The sequence below is a fragment of the Rhinatrema bivittatum genome, chromosome 15 (assembly GCF_901001135.1).
Source record: "Rhinatrema bivittatum chromosome 15, aRhiBiv1.1, whole genome shotgun sequence".
Taxonomy (NCBI): Eukaryota; Metazoa; Chordata; class Amphibia; order Gymnophiona; family Rhinatrematidae; genus Rhinatrema; species Rhinatrema bivittatum.
This window is the reverse complement of record NC_042629.1, coordinates 32,223,622-32,241,916: the sequence shown is the minus strand read 5'-3', so window position 1 is coordinate 32,241,916 and position 18,295 is coordinate 32,223,622. Positions and strand designations below refer to the sequence as shown.

Sequence of the window (18,295 nt, the reverse complement as noted above, 5' to 3'; positions counted from 1 at the left end):
AGATTTAAGATGCTGTACATATACTTGGCAGTCTTAGTCACATACTGACTGCAGCATTAACCAAGGTCAAGCAGCTTTGTGACATCACAGACGGGCCTTGAGTCACTTCAGTGAGGGTTTACATGGCAGCGTGTGCTGAGACAGTTACAAATCAGGGGTGGAGTGGCACTTATTCAGTCTTAAAGGCAACAGGACAAATGTTTCTAGCACATATGCCTTCCTGAGATTTCCCCCCAGGGTCTGTTCCTTGCCTCTGCATGCCCCCTCTCCACTGCAGTTGCTGCACACGCTGAGATACAGGGAGTGAAATATTCCCCCACCCAAGCCAACCCAGCTCATATTGATCGATCCGGCAGTATAAAATGGGAAGGGCTATGAGAGGGGCAGACAGGGCACTAGTTTAAAGTCAATTTAACGGGGCATGTCAAAGCCAGAGAGACCCTGGGCTGATTCTGTGGCCGTGGTGTCCTCTGGCCTGTGGAAAAATCTGGGTTCCATTCCTGGACCAGGCGGGCTGAGGATGCTGCAGATGCTGCAGATACTCACAGCCCCTAAAGTCAGAGGAAGTCTCAGCCATCACTCAAGGGCAACAACCAGAGGCCGGATTTAGAGCCCCTGTTACTTGGATTCTGGACAGAGCTGGGGACTGTCGCCACGATGTCCCAGGTAGTTCTGAAGGAAGGCTGATGGAACCAGGAGCTAGCCCTGGTTCTGACTGGCCTAGAATTCCAAAGAAGTAGGAGAAAACTGCTGTGCCAAAAACAAAACTAAGCTGAAAAGACCCTTACAGGTTAATGCGACTTTTGATACTTGTTTACATACTCAAAATAGATTTTCCCTTGCCTTACACATAAATGAAAATGAGTAACACCTTTATCATTTATGTGCATTGCGCAGCTGAATTTGCAGGATGTTGGGTGTTTATATATGACAATATTTAAACATAACTTGAAAGCCGATGTAATAAAGACATGCATGCTCTTATTGAAAAAACTTGGAAAACCTCATAACAGGTGACATTAACTCACTTCAAACCAGCCATAAACTCCACTTTTTTTTAGCGATTTCTACGCTTATTTTTTTCTTTTTCTTTTCAGAAGTGCTGCTTTCTCTTTACTGATAAGTGCCAGTACCTTTAAGAAGTTTAAAATCTTTAAAAGTTTAAATTATTATAAGCTATTTAAAAATGCTCAAGATTATATTAACTTGGAAACCAATGATTACAATTTGACAGCCTGTTACCAACAACCAGGTTGAAACTTAATGCTTAAAAACCAAGCTAAAACACACAAAGAAAAAGAAAAAAATAAGCGTAGAAATCGCTAAAAAAAAGTGGAGTTTATGGCTGGTTTGAAGTGAGTTAATGTCACCTGTTATGAGGTTTTCCAAGTTTTTTCAATAAGAGCATGCATGTCTTTATTACATCGGCTTTCAAGTTATGATGTTTAAATATTGTCATATTTAGAATTTTACATCATATAGTTGCAGTTTACAAGTATTTTGGGTGTTTACATATGACACTGTCAGCGGTTTCTTTCCTCTCCCCATATCAAGAAAGTTCTAGATCAAGAGATCACGATAAGAGGCTCTTAGAGAGGAGATTCAGGAGTAACATTAAATGTCTACAGAAAAGGTGGTTGATGCATGGAATGGTTACCTGGGTGTGCAGGCAAATGCAATAGCAGAATTCAGGAAAGTCATGGGGTAAGTCCAGAGCATCTCTAGTGAGGGAATGGGAGGGGTAGTCTAGACATATTCCATGTTGGTATCAGAAGAAACCACACCCGGGAGCTGGTCCAATCCCAATCCAGCCACTGGCACCCGAGCGAAAGGATGGTGAGATATGACAAATCTTACCGTCCTCAAGGGTAGTGCAGATGAGTTCCTGAGAAGAGGGCCCTGTCCCTGCCCGGTTGCTGGCCTGCACCACCAACCCATATTCAGTGAATTTCTTCAGGTTGTCCAGGGTATAGAGCTCGCTGTCTCCCGTGCTGTCCAGGCTGATAATATTGAACTGATAGTTGCCCCCAGTGCTGTACTCCCGGTAGCCAATCTGGTAGCCCCTGATAACCCCATTCTGTAAATGCTTCTTAGGAGCCTAAAAAAAAGAAAATAAGAAAACCAAGAATCATCATCATCCTCATGAGAGTTAAAGAACTCAAAGCATGTTATAGTAAGTTTGAAATGACAACATTCATATACTACAAACTACATCCACATGTGCAAAATGAAAGAACTAGGGTAGTAATTAAAAAAGGGACAGTAGGTAAAGCCAGAAGGACGTGCTAGGATAACATCTGGAAAAGCATGATGAGTAGGATTGCTGCTTGGCTTCAAGTGATAAGGAACAGGCTAATCCAGTCCTGCTTTTACCCTACTATATGAAGGGATTGTAGCTTTGATTTTCTTAGGTAAATCAATGGGATGATCAGAACTACAAGTACCTGCATGCAGTAGGGTAAAACCAGGTCAGGATTAGCTTGCTCCGCATGACATGGAGCCAGGTGGCAGCCTTAATGATGAGGTGCAGGCATCAAGGAGATGTGTAGGAATGTAGAATGTAAGGACTGAGAGGAGTTTTGGGGTAGATCGGGGTTAGTCTTTTTTTGTTGTTTGAAATCTGTTTATTGAGCGAATAAGGTTACAAATTTATGACATCTGCGTAAAGATAATAAGTTATTGTGATACAATTGTAAACAAACCAATAAAGTTCAACATCACCCGTACAGTTTTTTTTGTTTTTGTAATCCCTTAATCTCACCCAAGGTTTCCCCTCCCCTTCAGACACACCGGGATGATTACAAATTAATTTAGAGGACTTCCACAAACACCCCAGTCAGATGAGTCCATGGTCTTGAGTAAGGAGATAATCGGATCCCAGGTCCGGGCAAGCCGGGCTTGTAGATTTTTCGAGTTTGTGGGTACTGATTTTTCCTCCAGCAAAGCAAGGTCCAGCATAGCTAGTTTCCAGGAATCCAATGAAGGACCTAAAGGCATCAACCAATATTGAAGAATCAAACTTAGAGCCAGCAAACAACCAGGGAGAGTCTTTTTGGTACACCTTTGTGTCTTTTTGTACCTAATGGTAGTCTTTTTTGTGACATCTGGATAATTTGGGGGTAATTTCTTGGCAATATGCCATAAATTAGAGGCATGAGGGAGCTTGGCAGTCTCTGCTGCAATAAACAGATTAGAAGCTGAAGAATGTTGCTTGATAGGCAGGCCATATATCTGCTTCTCATCCAAAAGTAGTTTCAAAGAGCCATGCTTCTTAGCAGGGTAGGGAGATTCCCAAATATGGTGGGCCTTGTAGCAGTAGAAGAGATTCTGGGTAGAGGAGTCCCAGAATCATGTTTTTCTTGTTACCTTGTGCATGCAGTAATAACAAATGTCCACTGGATGGCATTTTTAGAGAGTGAGTTAAGAGCTGTTGGTGTGATAAAAGCTTTGGGAAAATAAACAATGTGTGTCCTCTCAAGTGAGTGGGGTTTCTCTGATTGGGTGATCAAGCTTCAGTGGGAGCTATAAAAGGGGAAAGATTTTGGCACGTTTGCCCCAGTTTGCTCCTGCCTTTTCCTGTGTGCGGTAGGGGACAGGGACCTACAGGCATGTGACCCTCTAGAGTAGGCGGCCGGTGGGCCAGACCGCCTAGGGTTCTTCCCAAATGGGAACAAGACCCTGCAGGGGCTCTCCCCCTCAAGGGGAGACACCCGTGACTGCCAAAAGGAGAGGGTTTTGTTGTTTTTGCTTCCCACCTGAGGAAACTACTGGAGTGGGGAACAGTAGAGGCCGCTCCTCCCTTTGGGGAATAGGGCTGAAAAGCCCAAGAGTCAGGGTAATTTCGAGGGAAGAGTGCCCCAAGAGGTCCATGGTGCGGGTATGCCAGGGAAACATGTACACATTATGAAAGCAGTAGTGTGGGGAGGTCAAAGGCCACCAGGAAATTGCATTGTGGTCCCTTTTGGATGTGAATTTTGACATAGGTATTGGAAAGGAGTGCATCCCATTCTTTCATGATAGTGCTGGGGAACTGAATTAAAGGGGAAGAGAAATCAGAGGTGTCCGGTGTATAGGGAGGAGGGTTTCGTTATGGGAGCATGACAGAGAATTGGGAAAAGCTGATATATATCTGGAGTGTTCTGTTATGTCCCTGAGTAATGGTTATGCTGGAGGTAGGTAAAAATCCTGACTGTCGATTCCCATTAAATCTGATGCATTTGGTATTTATAACTTTACCTCTTACATATCCATGCACACAGCTGCTAAGAGTTGACGTTTTAACTGTTATTCTTTGTTTTAGCCAGCACGACTGGGTGGTATGGGGCCCAGAGGTCAAAGGGTAGACAAAAGGAATTCTCCCTTTTCAGTCATCGGAAGGAGTGTGGGTTATTGCTACCCCAGATGTCTCCAGACAAGTCCACTTCACCATCTGCATGACCTATACTAAGAACCCACTCAACACATTTGGAAGGGATGACCCTTAAGAAACAGGGAAAACCCTTCCATCACTTTATATTCCAGGAAGGGAGCTAGTTTGATGTTAAGTGGCAGGGAGGTCCACCGGGTTGGAGAAGCTACGCTCTCTGCTGCTTGCAAGGTGCAGCTCTTTCAGTGTGGGGATGGCTAGGCGGTCTTGGGGTAGGGACTGTGATAGTATATAGGGGTTAACAGAGCAGCTGAGGTACAGCAGTGCATCACCCTTGACGGCTTTAAAGGTCAACAGTTGGCTTGACAGAATATTGGGAACCAATACGGAGATTTTATGACTGGGGTGATCCGTTCAAATGTTTTGTGCACCCTGCAACATTCTAGCTGCAGCGTTTTGAATGAGCTGCAGGAAGTAATTGAGAATTTTTGGAATCCAGATAGGAAATCACGCAAGACTGGATGAGAGTAGCAAAGAGAGGGCCATCACAGATGGGATGGAAGTAGAGCAGTTGAAAGAAAGCTGATTAAGACGGAGTCCAGAACAAATCCTAAACTGCAAACTCAACAGCTGAAGAGTAGAATTGTTCCTTCGAGGATTGCTTTGAAGTCTAATTAGCTTCAGTCGTTTTTTGAATATTCTGTTTATTGCGGATTTAGCTTCAGTTTATTGAGGTGGAGTTGGCCAGAGATTTCTCCCAGGCATTCACTCAAGCTTGCAATCATTTTGTCCCGGTCCAGGCCAAGAGCTAAAGAGCTGTATGTCATCCACATACAAGCAATAAATGATCCGATGGTCTCTGAGGAATTTACCTAGATGAATGATATTTTATGACCAAGAATATTACAGTGGAGGCCTTCTATTAAAATTTGCAGTTTTACACAAACACACACACACACACGCTCATGAGTTCAGATACCAGCTCTGCCACTGCCTGTGTAATTCTAGGCAGGTCAGTTGAGAAGATCATCACTATGACGATCATCACTATGACGTTAAGACCTCCGCGTGTTTGCCGGCGCACGCACATTGACACGCTGATTTGAATACATGCACACACATATGCGCACATTTTTTTTGTTGTGTGACTTATGCACCGTCCATAGCAGAAGTTATGCAGTAGGGGACCCTTGTGTGCTAGATTCATGCTACAGACACGTCCCGCCCCTTTTTCCGAAAACCTTTTTCATGCGCATACCTGGAGATACACGTGCGGCCGCAGGCCTTTTAAAATCCGTGCAGCACGTGCATCTCACGTTTTTTTTTTTGCATGGGCAAGCCTTTGAAAATCGACCAGCCAGGCTTTCCCTGGTACCCTGTTAAATAGATCCAGCACGAGGTGGAGTTTTTTGCACCAAGTGTCATATGTATGATTATCTACCAGTTAGTATAAGGTTTATGTGTGCACCTGGTGCAAGGAGCTCCCGGCTCTCAGAGAATGAGTATGATCTCTGAAGGCAGATCTGGAGGAGCTGAGGCAGACAGAGATATATATAAAGGAGACCTTCATAAGAACATAAAATAAGAACATAAGTTATGCCATACTGGGTCAGACCAAGGGTCCATCAAGCCTAATATCCTGTTTCCAATAGTGGCCAATCCAAGTTACAACTACCAGGCAAGTACCCAAACATTAGATAAATCACAAGCTACTATTGCTTATTAATTAACGTAATAGCAGTTTATGGATTTTTCCTCTAGGAACTTATCCAAACCTTTTTTAAACCCAGTTACATTAACTGCTGTAATCACATCCTCTGGCAATGAATTCCAGAGCTTAACTATGCGCTGAGTGAAAAATAATTTTCTTCGATTTGTTTTAAATTGTTATGGTTAAGCGGTGTTTGGATGGATTCTTGGGTACTATGGCAGATGACCACGCCCACGGGGAGGGGCCCCATGGGGAGCCACAGTACTGGGCTAGACTCAGGACGCACAAACACAGAATTAGATATTTTATTGTACAGCTTGATGTATACCATCAGAGGTGGCAGTAGCGAGATAGTCTGGATGTAGCAGTCTTGGGACCCTCGGCAGAGGGGACCCTTCTCACCCCGTTGGTATAGGGGAATTCTGGTGTAGGTTTCCCAGCAAGACAATGCTGTAGATGAGACAGACAGAGTTAGATTACTCACTAGATGGTAGCTGTAGGTATGCGATTCCAACAGGCTGAAGTAGATGGTACTGGCACCGAGGCAGGGAAAGCAGGCCCTCGAGGAGCGAGTACCTGATCCCTGTAAGGCACCTGAAATAAAGCAGAGGGCCCCTGAGGAGTGGGTACCCAGGTTAGTCAATCCCCCGAAGGGCAGAGAGAGAGCTTCCAGCTGCAGCACGGAAGCGGCAGAGTAGCTTAGACCGGACGAATCCAAGTCCAAATCCAGTCCTTGCTAACTCGATTAGCTAGCACGTAAGGGCAGGCTAAATACCCGGATGGCGTGACGTGACTCGAGGGGGATGCCCCCGAGGTTCGCACCATAGCTGGAATAAAGATGAGGGTGGCACGCGCGCATCCTAGTAGGTACTTGGGAGGAGCATGGCGGGAGGCAGCACCATAGCCATTCCAGGGACGCCGGAGAGGGCGGCTTGCAGACGCGGCGGTAGCCATTTTCCCAAGGTAAGCGGGAGGAGCCATGAACAAGGTGAGGCAAATGGGGCGAAGCCGTCACGGACCGATGGACACAACATAAATGAGCTACTTGCTAACTTCATTGACTGCCCCCTGGTCCTTCTATTATCTGAGAGAATAAATAACTGATTTACATTAACTTCTTCAAATCCTTTCATGATTTTGTAGACTTCTATCATATCCCCACTCAGTTATCTCTTCTCCAAACTAAACAGTCCTAACTTCGTTAGCCTTTCCTCATAGGGTAGCAATTCCATTCCCTTTATCATTTTGGTTGCCCTTCTCTGTACCTTTTCCATCGCAACTGAATCTTTTTTGAGATGCGGTGACCAGAATTGTTCACAGTATTCAAGGTGCGGTCTTCACCATGGAACGATACGGAGGCATTATGACATCCTCTGTTTTATTTTCCATTCCCTTCCTAATAATTCCTAACATTCTGTTTGCTTTTTTGATCGCCACAGCTCACTGGGCCAACAATTTCAATGTATTATTCACTATGATGCCTAGATCTTTTTCCTGAGTGGTAACTCCTAAGATGGAACTTAACATTGTGTAACTACAGCAAGGGTTATTTTTCCCTATATGCATCACTTTGCACTTGTCCACGTTCAATTTCATCTGCCATTTGGAAGCCCAATCTTTCAGTCTCGCAAGGTCCTCCTGCAAATCATCACAATCTGCTTGAGATTTAACTACTCTGCATAATTTTTTGTCATCCGCAATTTGATCACCTTACTTGTCGTGCCCCCTTTCAGAACATTTATAAATATATTAAAAAGCACCGGTCCAAGTACAGATCCCTGAGGCAATCCACTGTTTACCTTGTTCCACTGTGAAAACTGACCATTTAATCCTACTCTGTTTCCTTTCTTTTAATCAACTTGCAATCCACAAAAGGACATCGCCTCCTATCCCATGACTTTTTAGTTTTCTTAGAAGCCTCTCATGTGGGACTTTATTGAAGCCTTCTGAAAATCCAAATGCATCACATCTACTGCTTCACCTTGGTCCACGTTTATTCACCCCTTCAAAAAAAATGTAGATTTGTGAGGCAAGAATTCCCTTGGGTAAATCCATTTTGGCTGTATCCCATCAATCCATATCTATCTAAATGTTTTGTGATTTTATTCTTTGTAACAGTTTTCATGATTTTTCCTGCACTGAAGTCAGGCTCATCGGTCTATCATTTCCCGGATCACCCCTGGATCCCTTTTTAAATATAGGGGTTACATTGGCCATCTTACAATCTTCAGGTACATCGGATGATTTTAATGATAGGTTACAAATTAATTGAAATAGGTCTGAAATTTCATTTCTTTCTTTCAGAACCCTGGGGTGTATACCATCTGGTCCAGGTGATTTACTACTCTTCAGTTTGTCAATCAGGCCTACCACATCTTCCAGGTTCACCATGATTTGATTCAGTTGATCTGAATCATCACCCATGAAAACCTTCTCCAGAACAGGTATCTCTCCAACATCCTCTTCAGTATGATCACTATTGCCAAGCAGCCCCACAACCGTTCTCTCTCTCACCAAATTCTGTGCTCCACTGAGGGACATAGTAGCCAAGTCCCCACTCTAGTTTAGTAGCCCCTGTGCTGCTTAGGAGGAACAAGGTCAACTGGTCAGAGAGCATTACCCTGGTATAGCAGGAGTGATCCTGTAGCAAGGATCTGCTCTCCAGGTGATGCATTATCGTCTCGCACCAAGGATGAGTCTTCAAGAGCTAGTGCCCAGGAGGGAAGGGTTAGGTTGGCTATCATAGTTGGTGATTTGATTATTAGGAATGTAGAGAGTTGCTGGTGGATGTGAGGATTGCTTCGTAACTTGCCTGCTTGGTGCAAAAGTGGTAGATCTCATGTGTCACCTAGATAAGATTTTAGACAATGCTTGAGAGAAGCCGGCTGTCATGGTAAATGTAGGCACCAATGACACAGGAAGGTTTAGGATGGAGATTCTGGAAGCCAAATTTAGGATCTTAAGTAGAAAATTGAAATCCAGAACCTCGATGGCTGAAGTGCTCGATGAAATGCTTCCTGTTCCATGCACATGACTCCAGAAACAGGCAGATCTCTAGAGTCTCAACACGTGGATGAAACGATAGTGCAGGGAAGATGGCTTTAGTTTTATTAGGAACTGAGCAACATTTTGGGAAAAGGGGACCCTATTCTGAATGGGTGGTTTCCAGGTTGGAACCTGGCTAACCTTCAAAAAGCAGCTTTTAAACTAGAACATGGGGGAAAGCAGACAATCACTCAGCAGCACATGGCTTGGAAGGAGGTATCTTCAAAGAATACTAAAATAGTAGAGGAATTATGGTATTCTGATAGAGAGGTTTCAATAAAAGTTAAAGTAGCCCATATGCCTATAAGTAAAGAACCACCTGAGTTAAAAGATTGCAAAATACTCCTATCAAGTGATAAGCAGATTGCTAATAACAACAAAAAACATACTTTAAAATGTCTGTATGTTAATGCTAGAAGTCGAAAAAGTAAGATGGAAGAGTTAGAATGTATAGTATTGAATGAAGTAGTAGACACAATTGGAATCTCAGAGACCTGTTGAAGGAGGATAACCAATGGGACACTGTTATACCAGGGGACAAATTATATCGCAATGATAGCGTGGATCAATCTGGTGGGGATGACATAGAATCCAACAGGATAAAGATCCTGCAGGAGACTAAATGCACTATAGAATCCTTATGGGTGGAAATTCCACATGTGATGGGGAAGAGTGTAACAGTGAGGGTATAGTACCATTCACCTAGCCAAAATGAACAGACAGATGATGAAATGTTAACAGAGATTAGGGAAGCTTAGAAATTTGGCAACAAGGTAATAATGGAAGATTTCAATTACCCCAATATTGACCAGGTAAATGTAACATCAGGACATGCAAGGGAGGTAAGGTTTCTAATGAAATAAATTACTGCTACATGAAGTATTTGGTCAGAGAACTGACGAAAGAGGGAGCCATTTTAGACCTAATTCTTAGTGAAACACAGGATTTGGTGTGAAAGGTAACGGTGATAGGGCCACTTGGCAACAGCGATCATAGTGCGATCTAATTTGATTTAATGACTGGAAGAACATTAAGTATATCTACAGATCTAGCATTAAACTTTCAAAAAAGGAGACTGATAAAATGAGGAAAATAGGAAAAAACTAAAAGGTTAAGAATTAACATCAGGTGTGGTCATTGTTTAAAAATACCATTTTAGAAGCCTAGATCAGATGTATTCCACGCATTAAAAAAAAGTGGCAGGAAGGCCAAATGACTGGTTAAAAGGTGATGTGAAAAGGACTATTTTACCCAAATTAACTTCTTTCAAAAACTGGAAAAAGTATCTATCTTAGGAAAATAGGAAAAAGTAAGCATTGGTAAGTTAGATGTAAAACATTGATAAGGCAGGCTAAAAGAGAATTTCAAAAGAAGCTGGCTTTAGAGGCAAAAATAAATAATAATAATAATAATAATAAAACTTTTAAAAATATATCCTAAGCAGGAAGTCTGTGATGGGAGTCAGTTGGACCATTAGATGATCAAAGGGTTAAAGGGGCACTTAGGGAAAATATGGCTATTATGGAAAGGCTGAATGAATTCTTTGCTTTCATTGTTGACCTGTGGGGATGCTGGGGAGATACCTGTGCCGGAAACTGTTTTCAGTGGTGATGATTCAGAAGAACTGACACAAATCACCGTGAATCTGGAAATGTAGTCAGATCGACAAAATAAAGAGTAGCAAATTGCATGGACCAGATGATATTTACCCCAGAGCTCTGAATGAACTTTAAAATGAAACTACAGATCTGTTACCGGTAATTTGTAACCTATCATTGGGATCATCCGTTGTGCTTGAAGACTGGAGGATGGCCAATATAACCCCAAATCCTTAAAAAGAGCACAGGGGTGATCCAGGAAACCATAGAACAGTGAGCCTGACTTCAGTACTGGGAAAAACTGTAGAAACTATTCTAAAGAACAAAATCACAGAACATATAGAAAAAATATGGTTCAATAGGACACAGCCAGTATGGATTTATACAAGACAAATCTTGCCTCAGTAATCTGCTACATTTTTTCTAAGGGATTAATGGTGAGGCAGCGGAGGCAGTGTATTTTGTTTTTTAGAAGGTGTTTGACAAAGTTCCCCAAGAGAGATTCCTGAGAAAATTATAAAGTCATGGGATAGGAAGCAAAGTTCTGTTGTGGACTGCAAACTGGTTAAAAGATAGGATTCATAAAGTAGGACTAAATGGTCAGTTTTCTGAGTGGAAAAGGGTAAACAGTAGAGTGCCTCAGGGATCTATACTGGGACTGGTGCTTTTTAACATATATTTATAAATTATCTCAAAAGGGCAATTATGAATGAAGTGATCAAATTTGCAAACAATATAAAATTATTCTGAATTGTTAAATCACAAGCAAAGTGTGAAAAACTGCAGGAGGATCTTGTGAGACTAAAAGACTGGGCAGATGAAATTTAAAATAGACAAATGCAAAGTGATACACATTGGGAAAAGTAACCTATACTGTAGTTACACGATGTTAGATTTCATTTTAGGGAATTACTGCCCAGGAAAAGAACCTGGGTGTTAGAGTGGAAAATACTTTGAAATCTTTGGTTCAGTGTGTTGCAGTAGTCAGAAAAGCAAACAATGTTGGGAATTATTAGGAAAGGAATGGGGAATAAAATGACAAATGTCATAATGCCTCTGTATGGTGAGGCTGTACCTTGAAAACTGTGTACAATTCTGGTCACCGCATCTCAAAAAAGATATAGTTGCGATGGAGAAGGTACAGAGAAGGGCAACCAAAATGATAAGGGGAATGGAACAGCTCCCCTATGAGGAAAGGCTGAAGAGGTTAGGACTTTTCAGCTTGGAGAAGAGACGGCTGAGGGGGGATATGATAGAGGTGTTTAAAATCATGAGAGGTCTTGAACGGGTAGATGTGAAACAGTTATTTACTCTTTCAGATAATAGAAGGACTAGGGGGCACTCCATGAAGTTAGCAAGTAGAACATTTAAACAAATCAGACAAAATTCTTTTTCATTCAACACACAGTTAAGTTCTGGAATTCATTACTGGAGGATGCAATTAAGGCAGTTAGCGTAGCTGGGTTTATAAAAGGTTTGTATGAGTTCCTGGAGAAGTCAATAAACTGTTATTAACCAAGTAAACTTAGGAAAAAGCCACTACTTATCACAGCGCAATAGCAGCCTGGGATCTATTTACTGTTTGGGATCCTACCAAGTACTTGTGACCTGGATTGGCCACTGTTGGAAACAGGATGCTGGGCTTGATGGACCCTTGGTCTGACCCAGTATGGCAATGTCTTATGTTCTTATAATCCACATTATCATTGTTATGCTAAAGCACAGGCTGCTATAAAGTGGTTGAGCAGGTGGCAGGACAAGGATTAAAAAAATAGCACTCCTGGCCAAGGTTTCCAACTCATGCAAATATTCTTTACTGAGTGTCTTCCAGATTTTTACAGACGACCAAATGTTTTTGCAGACACGTTTTACCACTGCCATTTCGCGCTCAGCTGGACTTGCTATGCTGATATAGCCCCTGTCGCACCGGAGTGCCGGGGCCACATTCTGACCCATTCTCCTGGCTGGATCTTACGACGGGAGGAAAGAGAAGAAGACAATTTTACAAGGCTCTTAAGTTTTTTTCTAGAGGTCTATTGTAATAGTTCAGCACAAACCCCACCACCACCACCACCACCACAGGCCCACAGTGGCTGCTGTTCAAAAATAGATCCATTTACTACAAACTTTATTGCAGGTGTAAATTCACAAGTGGTACAGGAAAAATCCCAGAACACAGGCAACAGAAAAATCTGTACTATCCAGTACCAGATACTCCTCATTTCCCCAATGGTACCTACAAAACTTCCTCTGCTGATGCTTCTCTTTTATTTTATTATATGAATTTTTATTTTTTATTTTTATCTTGGGGCAAGAGCCGCAATTGAAAAATATCGATGTTAAGATAAGTGTGTTTTAACATTTTGGCGACCTGTTATTCTCTGTTCGATAGTGTTTTTACACTCAAACCTCTTTAAAAATAAGAAGAGAAATTAACATCTGTAAAAACTAAAAAAACTAAAAAAATAAGAAGAGAAATTAACTTTATAAAACCTACACAATTTTTAAAAAAAATTTATTAAACATTAAAAAGGGTAGGGTGGATGGTGGTGCTCATGATTAAACAAGAATGACACATAAGGCACTAATGGTGGAGTGCTCTTGGTAGTTTATGAAGCATTACCAAACACCTTTACAAATTTTATAGAAACTATGGTATGAATTTAGGGTTTTTGGGTGTGAGTTTATAAATAAAAGTAAAAAATAAAAAATAAAAATTCATATAATAAAATGTAAGAGTAGATTAAGTGCGGGTTTTGAATGGTGTACGATTGTATTTACCCCCACTGTTGTGGATTTATAGTAGTTGATGCTTCTCTTTTGGCAGCAGCTCTTGGGGACCTTCTCCCTGCAAGGCAGGCTTCCCTCTGACTCCCCACAAAGCTTAATCCTCTTGCTCCAACAGAGAATTACCCTCTGAGTCTTGGATTTTCAGGACATCTCAGAAATCCACCCTTGAACCCCAGGACAAAAATCTCCCATGCCTTAAAGCCTTGGCCTCCCCTATCTTAGGCTATGACCACCTCTTTAGGATAGGGTACAGGACAAAAAGTCACCTCCCTTGCAGACATGACCCACAAAGATCGCTCCCCCTCGGAGCTCCAAGTAATAAGACAGGCGTAAAAAATGTGCAATGAATATGGGCACACATTTTCTTAACACTTGCTACAAAAAAGTTAACCACCGATGCAGTAAGCTCATAGTATGGAAATGCATCAGGAGTTTAAAAAAAAAAAAGCATGTAAACCTAAAAAAAAAAAAAAGAAACATGCATAAATCACGTTTCATGCACACAAACCATGATTTCTGAGCATAAAAGTTGTGTGCACAAAACATGAGGCAAGAGCATAAAAGATGTGTCCCTAACAGTTAGGGGCACAACATAAGTTGGGAACCCAGCTTCTGTACCCCTAACATGTTTTGTGTGCACAGGACAGAGAAGGCCCTGGTCACTAGAGATTTAATCCTGACCAAAATGTTCAAGGATGTCACTTAACCTCTACTTGTGGGTTATGGTAATGAGTCATAGAGGCAAAGGTCTATTAAGGGGTTTTGTTTGAAGATGTGAGAGAGAATCACATGGGGGGGGGGGGCTTCCTTGGGGGTCAATATAAGGAGAAGCTCAAAGTGGGAGAGTATCTTTCTTTTCTTTTGGGTGGGGAGCTCTCACATGTCCTTGGAGGGCAGCTGGTCTGCACGGTCCAGCAAGGCCAAGCCATGGGAGGCCAGAGGTGGTGGAAGGCAGCCTGGGAGGATTATGGACCATAAACCGCTTTATGGACACGTTTTGCAAAGGAAGTGAAGTATTCAGACGGAACTATGATAGAGAAGCATTTTGTGACTTTAAACTAGTAAAAAGGTCTCCAGATCTGGATTCTTGGATTCCAAAACGTTTAATTTACCTGAAGCCAACTGTAAAGTTCTTGCATGCAGAAGCCAGAACATGGCCTACTCGCAGAAACAATTTTGCATCCAAAGCTTGGGCATAAGTTGTCATCTCCAGATCTCTTCAAAAAGAAGTAACTGAACAACAGCCCAAGCGGGGAAGTGCAGTGCTCCATCACTGGAGGCCACGCAGAGATCATGGGTATATGCAGCGCTCCGTCCCTGCAGACCAGGGGCATATTCAGCGCTCTGTCATTGGAGGCCACGCAGAGATCATGGGTATATGCAGCGCTCTGTCCCTGCAGACCAGGGGCATATTCAGCGCTCTGTCATTGGAGGCCACGCAGAGATCATGGGTATATGCAGCGCTCTGTCCCTGCAGACCAGGGGCATATTCAGCGCTCTGTCATTGGAGGCCACGCAGAGATCATGGGTATATGCAGCGCTCTGTCCCTGCAGACCAGGGGCATATTCAGCGCTCTGTCATTGGAGGCCACGCAGAGATCATGGGTATATGCAGCGCTCCGTCCCTGGAGACCAGGGGCATATGCAGCGCTCTGTCACTGGAGGCCACGCAGAGATCATGGGTATATGCAGTGCTCCATCCCTGCAGACCAGGGGCATATGCAGCGCTCTGTCACTGGAGGCCACGCAGATATCATGGGTATATGCAGTGCTCCATCCCTGCAGACCAGGGGCATATGCAGCGCTCTGTCATTGGAGGCCACGCAGAGATCATGGGTATATGCAGCGCTCCGTCCCTGCAGACCAGGGGCATATTCAGCGCTCTGTCATTGGAGGCCACGCAGAGATCATGGGTATATGCAGTGCTCCATCCCTGCAGACCAGGGGCATATGCAGCGCTCTGTCACTGGAGGCCACGCAGAGATCATGGGTATATGCAGTGCTCCATCCCTGCAGACCAGGGGCATATGCAGCGCTCTGTCACTGGAGGCCACGCAGAGATCATGGGTATATGCAGCGCTCTGTCACTGGAAGTCACATGGAGACTGTGTGTCTGTGCAATACTCCATTAATGAATGCCAGGCAGAGACTTGAGGATTCTGCTTCAGAATTATAGAACCATCAGAAATCGATGTATTATCTTAAAATCTCGTAAAACTTACATTTATTTAACAAATAGCAGCTAGGTTCCTGTGTCTGGTTGATTTTAGCGACAGGGACATTGTAACTAACAGAATCTTCTGCCTTATGAAAATAAAATGGTATTTTACTTCGCATACAAATCCCTGGAGCTGCAGAAGGCCTTGGAGGAGAAACAAGATTGGGCAGCCTACAGAAATTGTGATTCTGCTCATGTACATGGAAAATTCCCTTGGGATAAAGAACGGGCCGGAGGATGGAGAGGAATGTTCACAGTTCCTGCATGGAGAAGCTTTAATAGAATAAGAGATCAGCTCCGCACGGTTCAGTCGGAAACCAACACAGAGATAAATGCTCAGTCTGCTTAACCATTGTGCATAAAGATCTGAAAAGGTATCAGTTTACCAAAAGCACACCCATTGTGGCAATAACTCTGACAAGGTGCCGGCTTACCAAAGGAGCAGACATTGCGCTGCTAACAAGACATCAATTCACCAAAGGCATGCACACTGCACCGATAACACTATAAAGGCATCAATTTACCAAAGGAGCGCACACTGCACCGATAACACTAAAAAGGCATCAATTTACCAAAAGAGAGTACACTGCTCAATAATTTTGAATATGCGGCGGTTTATCAAAGAAGCACCCACTGCGGCAATAACCCTGACTAGGCGGTGGTTTACCAAAAGAGCGCACTCTGAGCCAATAACTGACAAGGCGGTGGTTTAAGAAAAGAGCGCACTCTGTGCCAATAACCCTGACAAGGCGGCGGTTTACCAAAAGAGCGCACTCTGTGCCAATAACCCTGACAAGGCGGCGGTTTACCAAAAGAGCGCACTCTGTGCCAATAACCCTGACAAGGCGGCGGTTTACCAAAAGAGCGCACTCTGTGCCAATAACCCTGACAAGGCGGCGGTTTACCAAAAGAGCGCACTCTGTACCAATAACCCTGACAAGGCGGCGGTTTACCAAAAGAGCGCACTCTGTGCCAATAACCCTGACAAGGCGGCGGTTTAAGAAAAGAGCGCACTCTGTGCCAATAACCCTGACAAGGCGGCGGTTTACCAAAAGAGCGCACTCTGTGCCAATAACCCTGACAAGGCGGCGGTTTACCAAAAGAGCGCACTCTGTGCCAATAACCCTGACAAGGCGGCGGTTTACCAAAAGAGCGCACTCTGTGCCAATAACCCTGACAAGGCGGCGGTTTAAGAAAAGAGCGCACTCTGTGCCAATAACCCTGACAAGGCGGCGGTTTACCAAAAGAGCGCACTCTGTGCCAATAACCCTGACAAGGCGGCGGTTTACCAAAAGAGCGCACTCTGTGCCAATAACCCTGACAAGGCGGCGGTTTACCAAAAGAGCGCACTCTGTGCCAATAACCCTGACAAGGCGGCGGTTTACCAAAAGAGCGCACTCTGTGCCAATAACCCTGACAAGGCGGCGGTTTACCAAAAGAGCGCACTCTGTACCAATAACCCTGACAAGGCGGCGGTTTACCAAAAGAGCGCACTCTGTGCCAATAACCCTGACAAGGCGGCGGTTTAAGAAAAGAGCGCACTCTGTGCCAATAACCCTGACAAGGCGGGGGTTTACCAAAAGAGCGCACTCTGTGCCAATAACCCTGACAAGGCGGGGGTTTACCAAAAGAGCGCACTCTGTGCCAATAACTGACAAGGCGGCGGTTTACCAAAAGAGCGCACTCTGTGCCAATAACCCTGACAAGGCGGCGGTATACCGAAAGAGCGCACTCTGTGCCAATAACCCTGACAAGGCGGCGGTTTACCAAAAGAGCGCACTCTGTGCCAATAACCCTGACAAGGCGGCGGTTTACCAAAAGAGCGCACTCTGTGCCAATAACCCTGACAAGGCGGCGGTTTACCAAAAGAGCGCACTCTGTGCCAATAACCCTGACAAGGCGGGCGGTTTACCAAAAGAGCGCAATCTGTGCCAATAACCCTGACAAGGCGGCGGTTTAAGAAAAGAGCGCACTCTGTGCCAATAACCCTGACAAGGCGGCGGTTTACCAAAAGAGCGCACTCTGTGCCAATAACCCTGACAAGGCGGCGGTTTAAGAAAAGAGCGCACTCTGTGCCAATAACCCTGACAAGGCGGGGGGTTTACCAAAAGAGCGCACTCTGTGCCAATAACCCTGACAAGGCGGCGGTTTACCAAAAGAGCGCACTCTGTGCCAATAACTGACAAGGCGGCGGTTTACCAAAAGAGCGCACTCTGTGCCAATAACCCTGACAAGGCGGCGGTTTACCAAAAGAGCGCACTCTGTGCCAATAACCCTGACAAGGCGGCGGTTTACGAAAAGAGCGCACTCTGTGCCAATAACCCTGACAAGGCGGCGGTTTACCAAAAGAGCGCACTCTGTGCCAATAACCCTGACAAGGCGGCGGTTTACCAAAAGAGCGCACTCTGTGCCAATAACCCTGACAAGGCGGCGGTTTACCAAAAGAGCGCAATCTGTGCCAATAACCCTGACAAGGCGGCGGTTTAAGAAAAGAGCGCACTCTGTGCCAATAACCCTGACAAGGCGGCGGTTTACCAAAAGAGCGCACTCTGTGCCAATAACCCTGA

General features: G+C 44.1%; 1 protein-coding gene across 4 annotated transcripts in view; it reads right to left on the bottom strand.

The window, feature by feature from the left end:
* The window catches only part of DSCAM (DS cell adhesion molecule), a 569,269-nt gene that overhangs the window by 174,904 nt on the left and 376,070 nt on the right, over nt 1-18,295 (bottom strand). For all 4 annotated transcript variants that reach the window (XM_029579019.1, XM_029579021.1, XM_029579022.1 and 1 more), the window contains one exon: nt 1,858-2,098. In XM_029579019.1, coding sequence (XP_029434879.1) covers nt 1,858-2,098 — 241 coding nt within the window. The remainder of the gene's footprint in view (nt 1-1,857; nt 2,099-18,295) is intronic.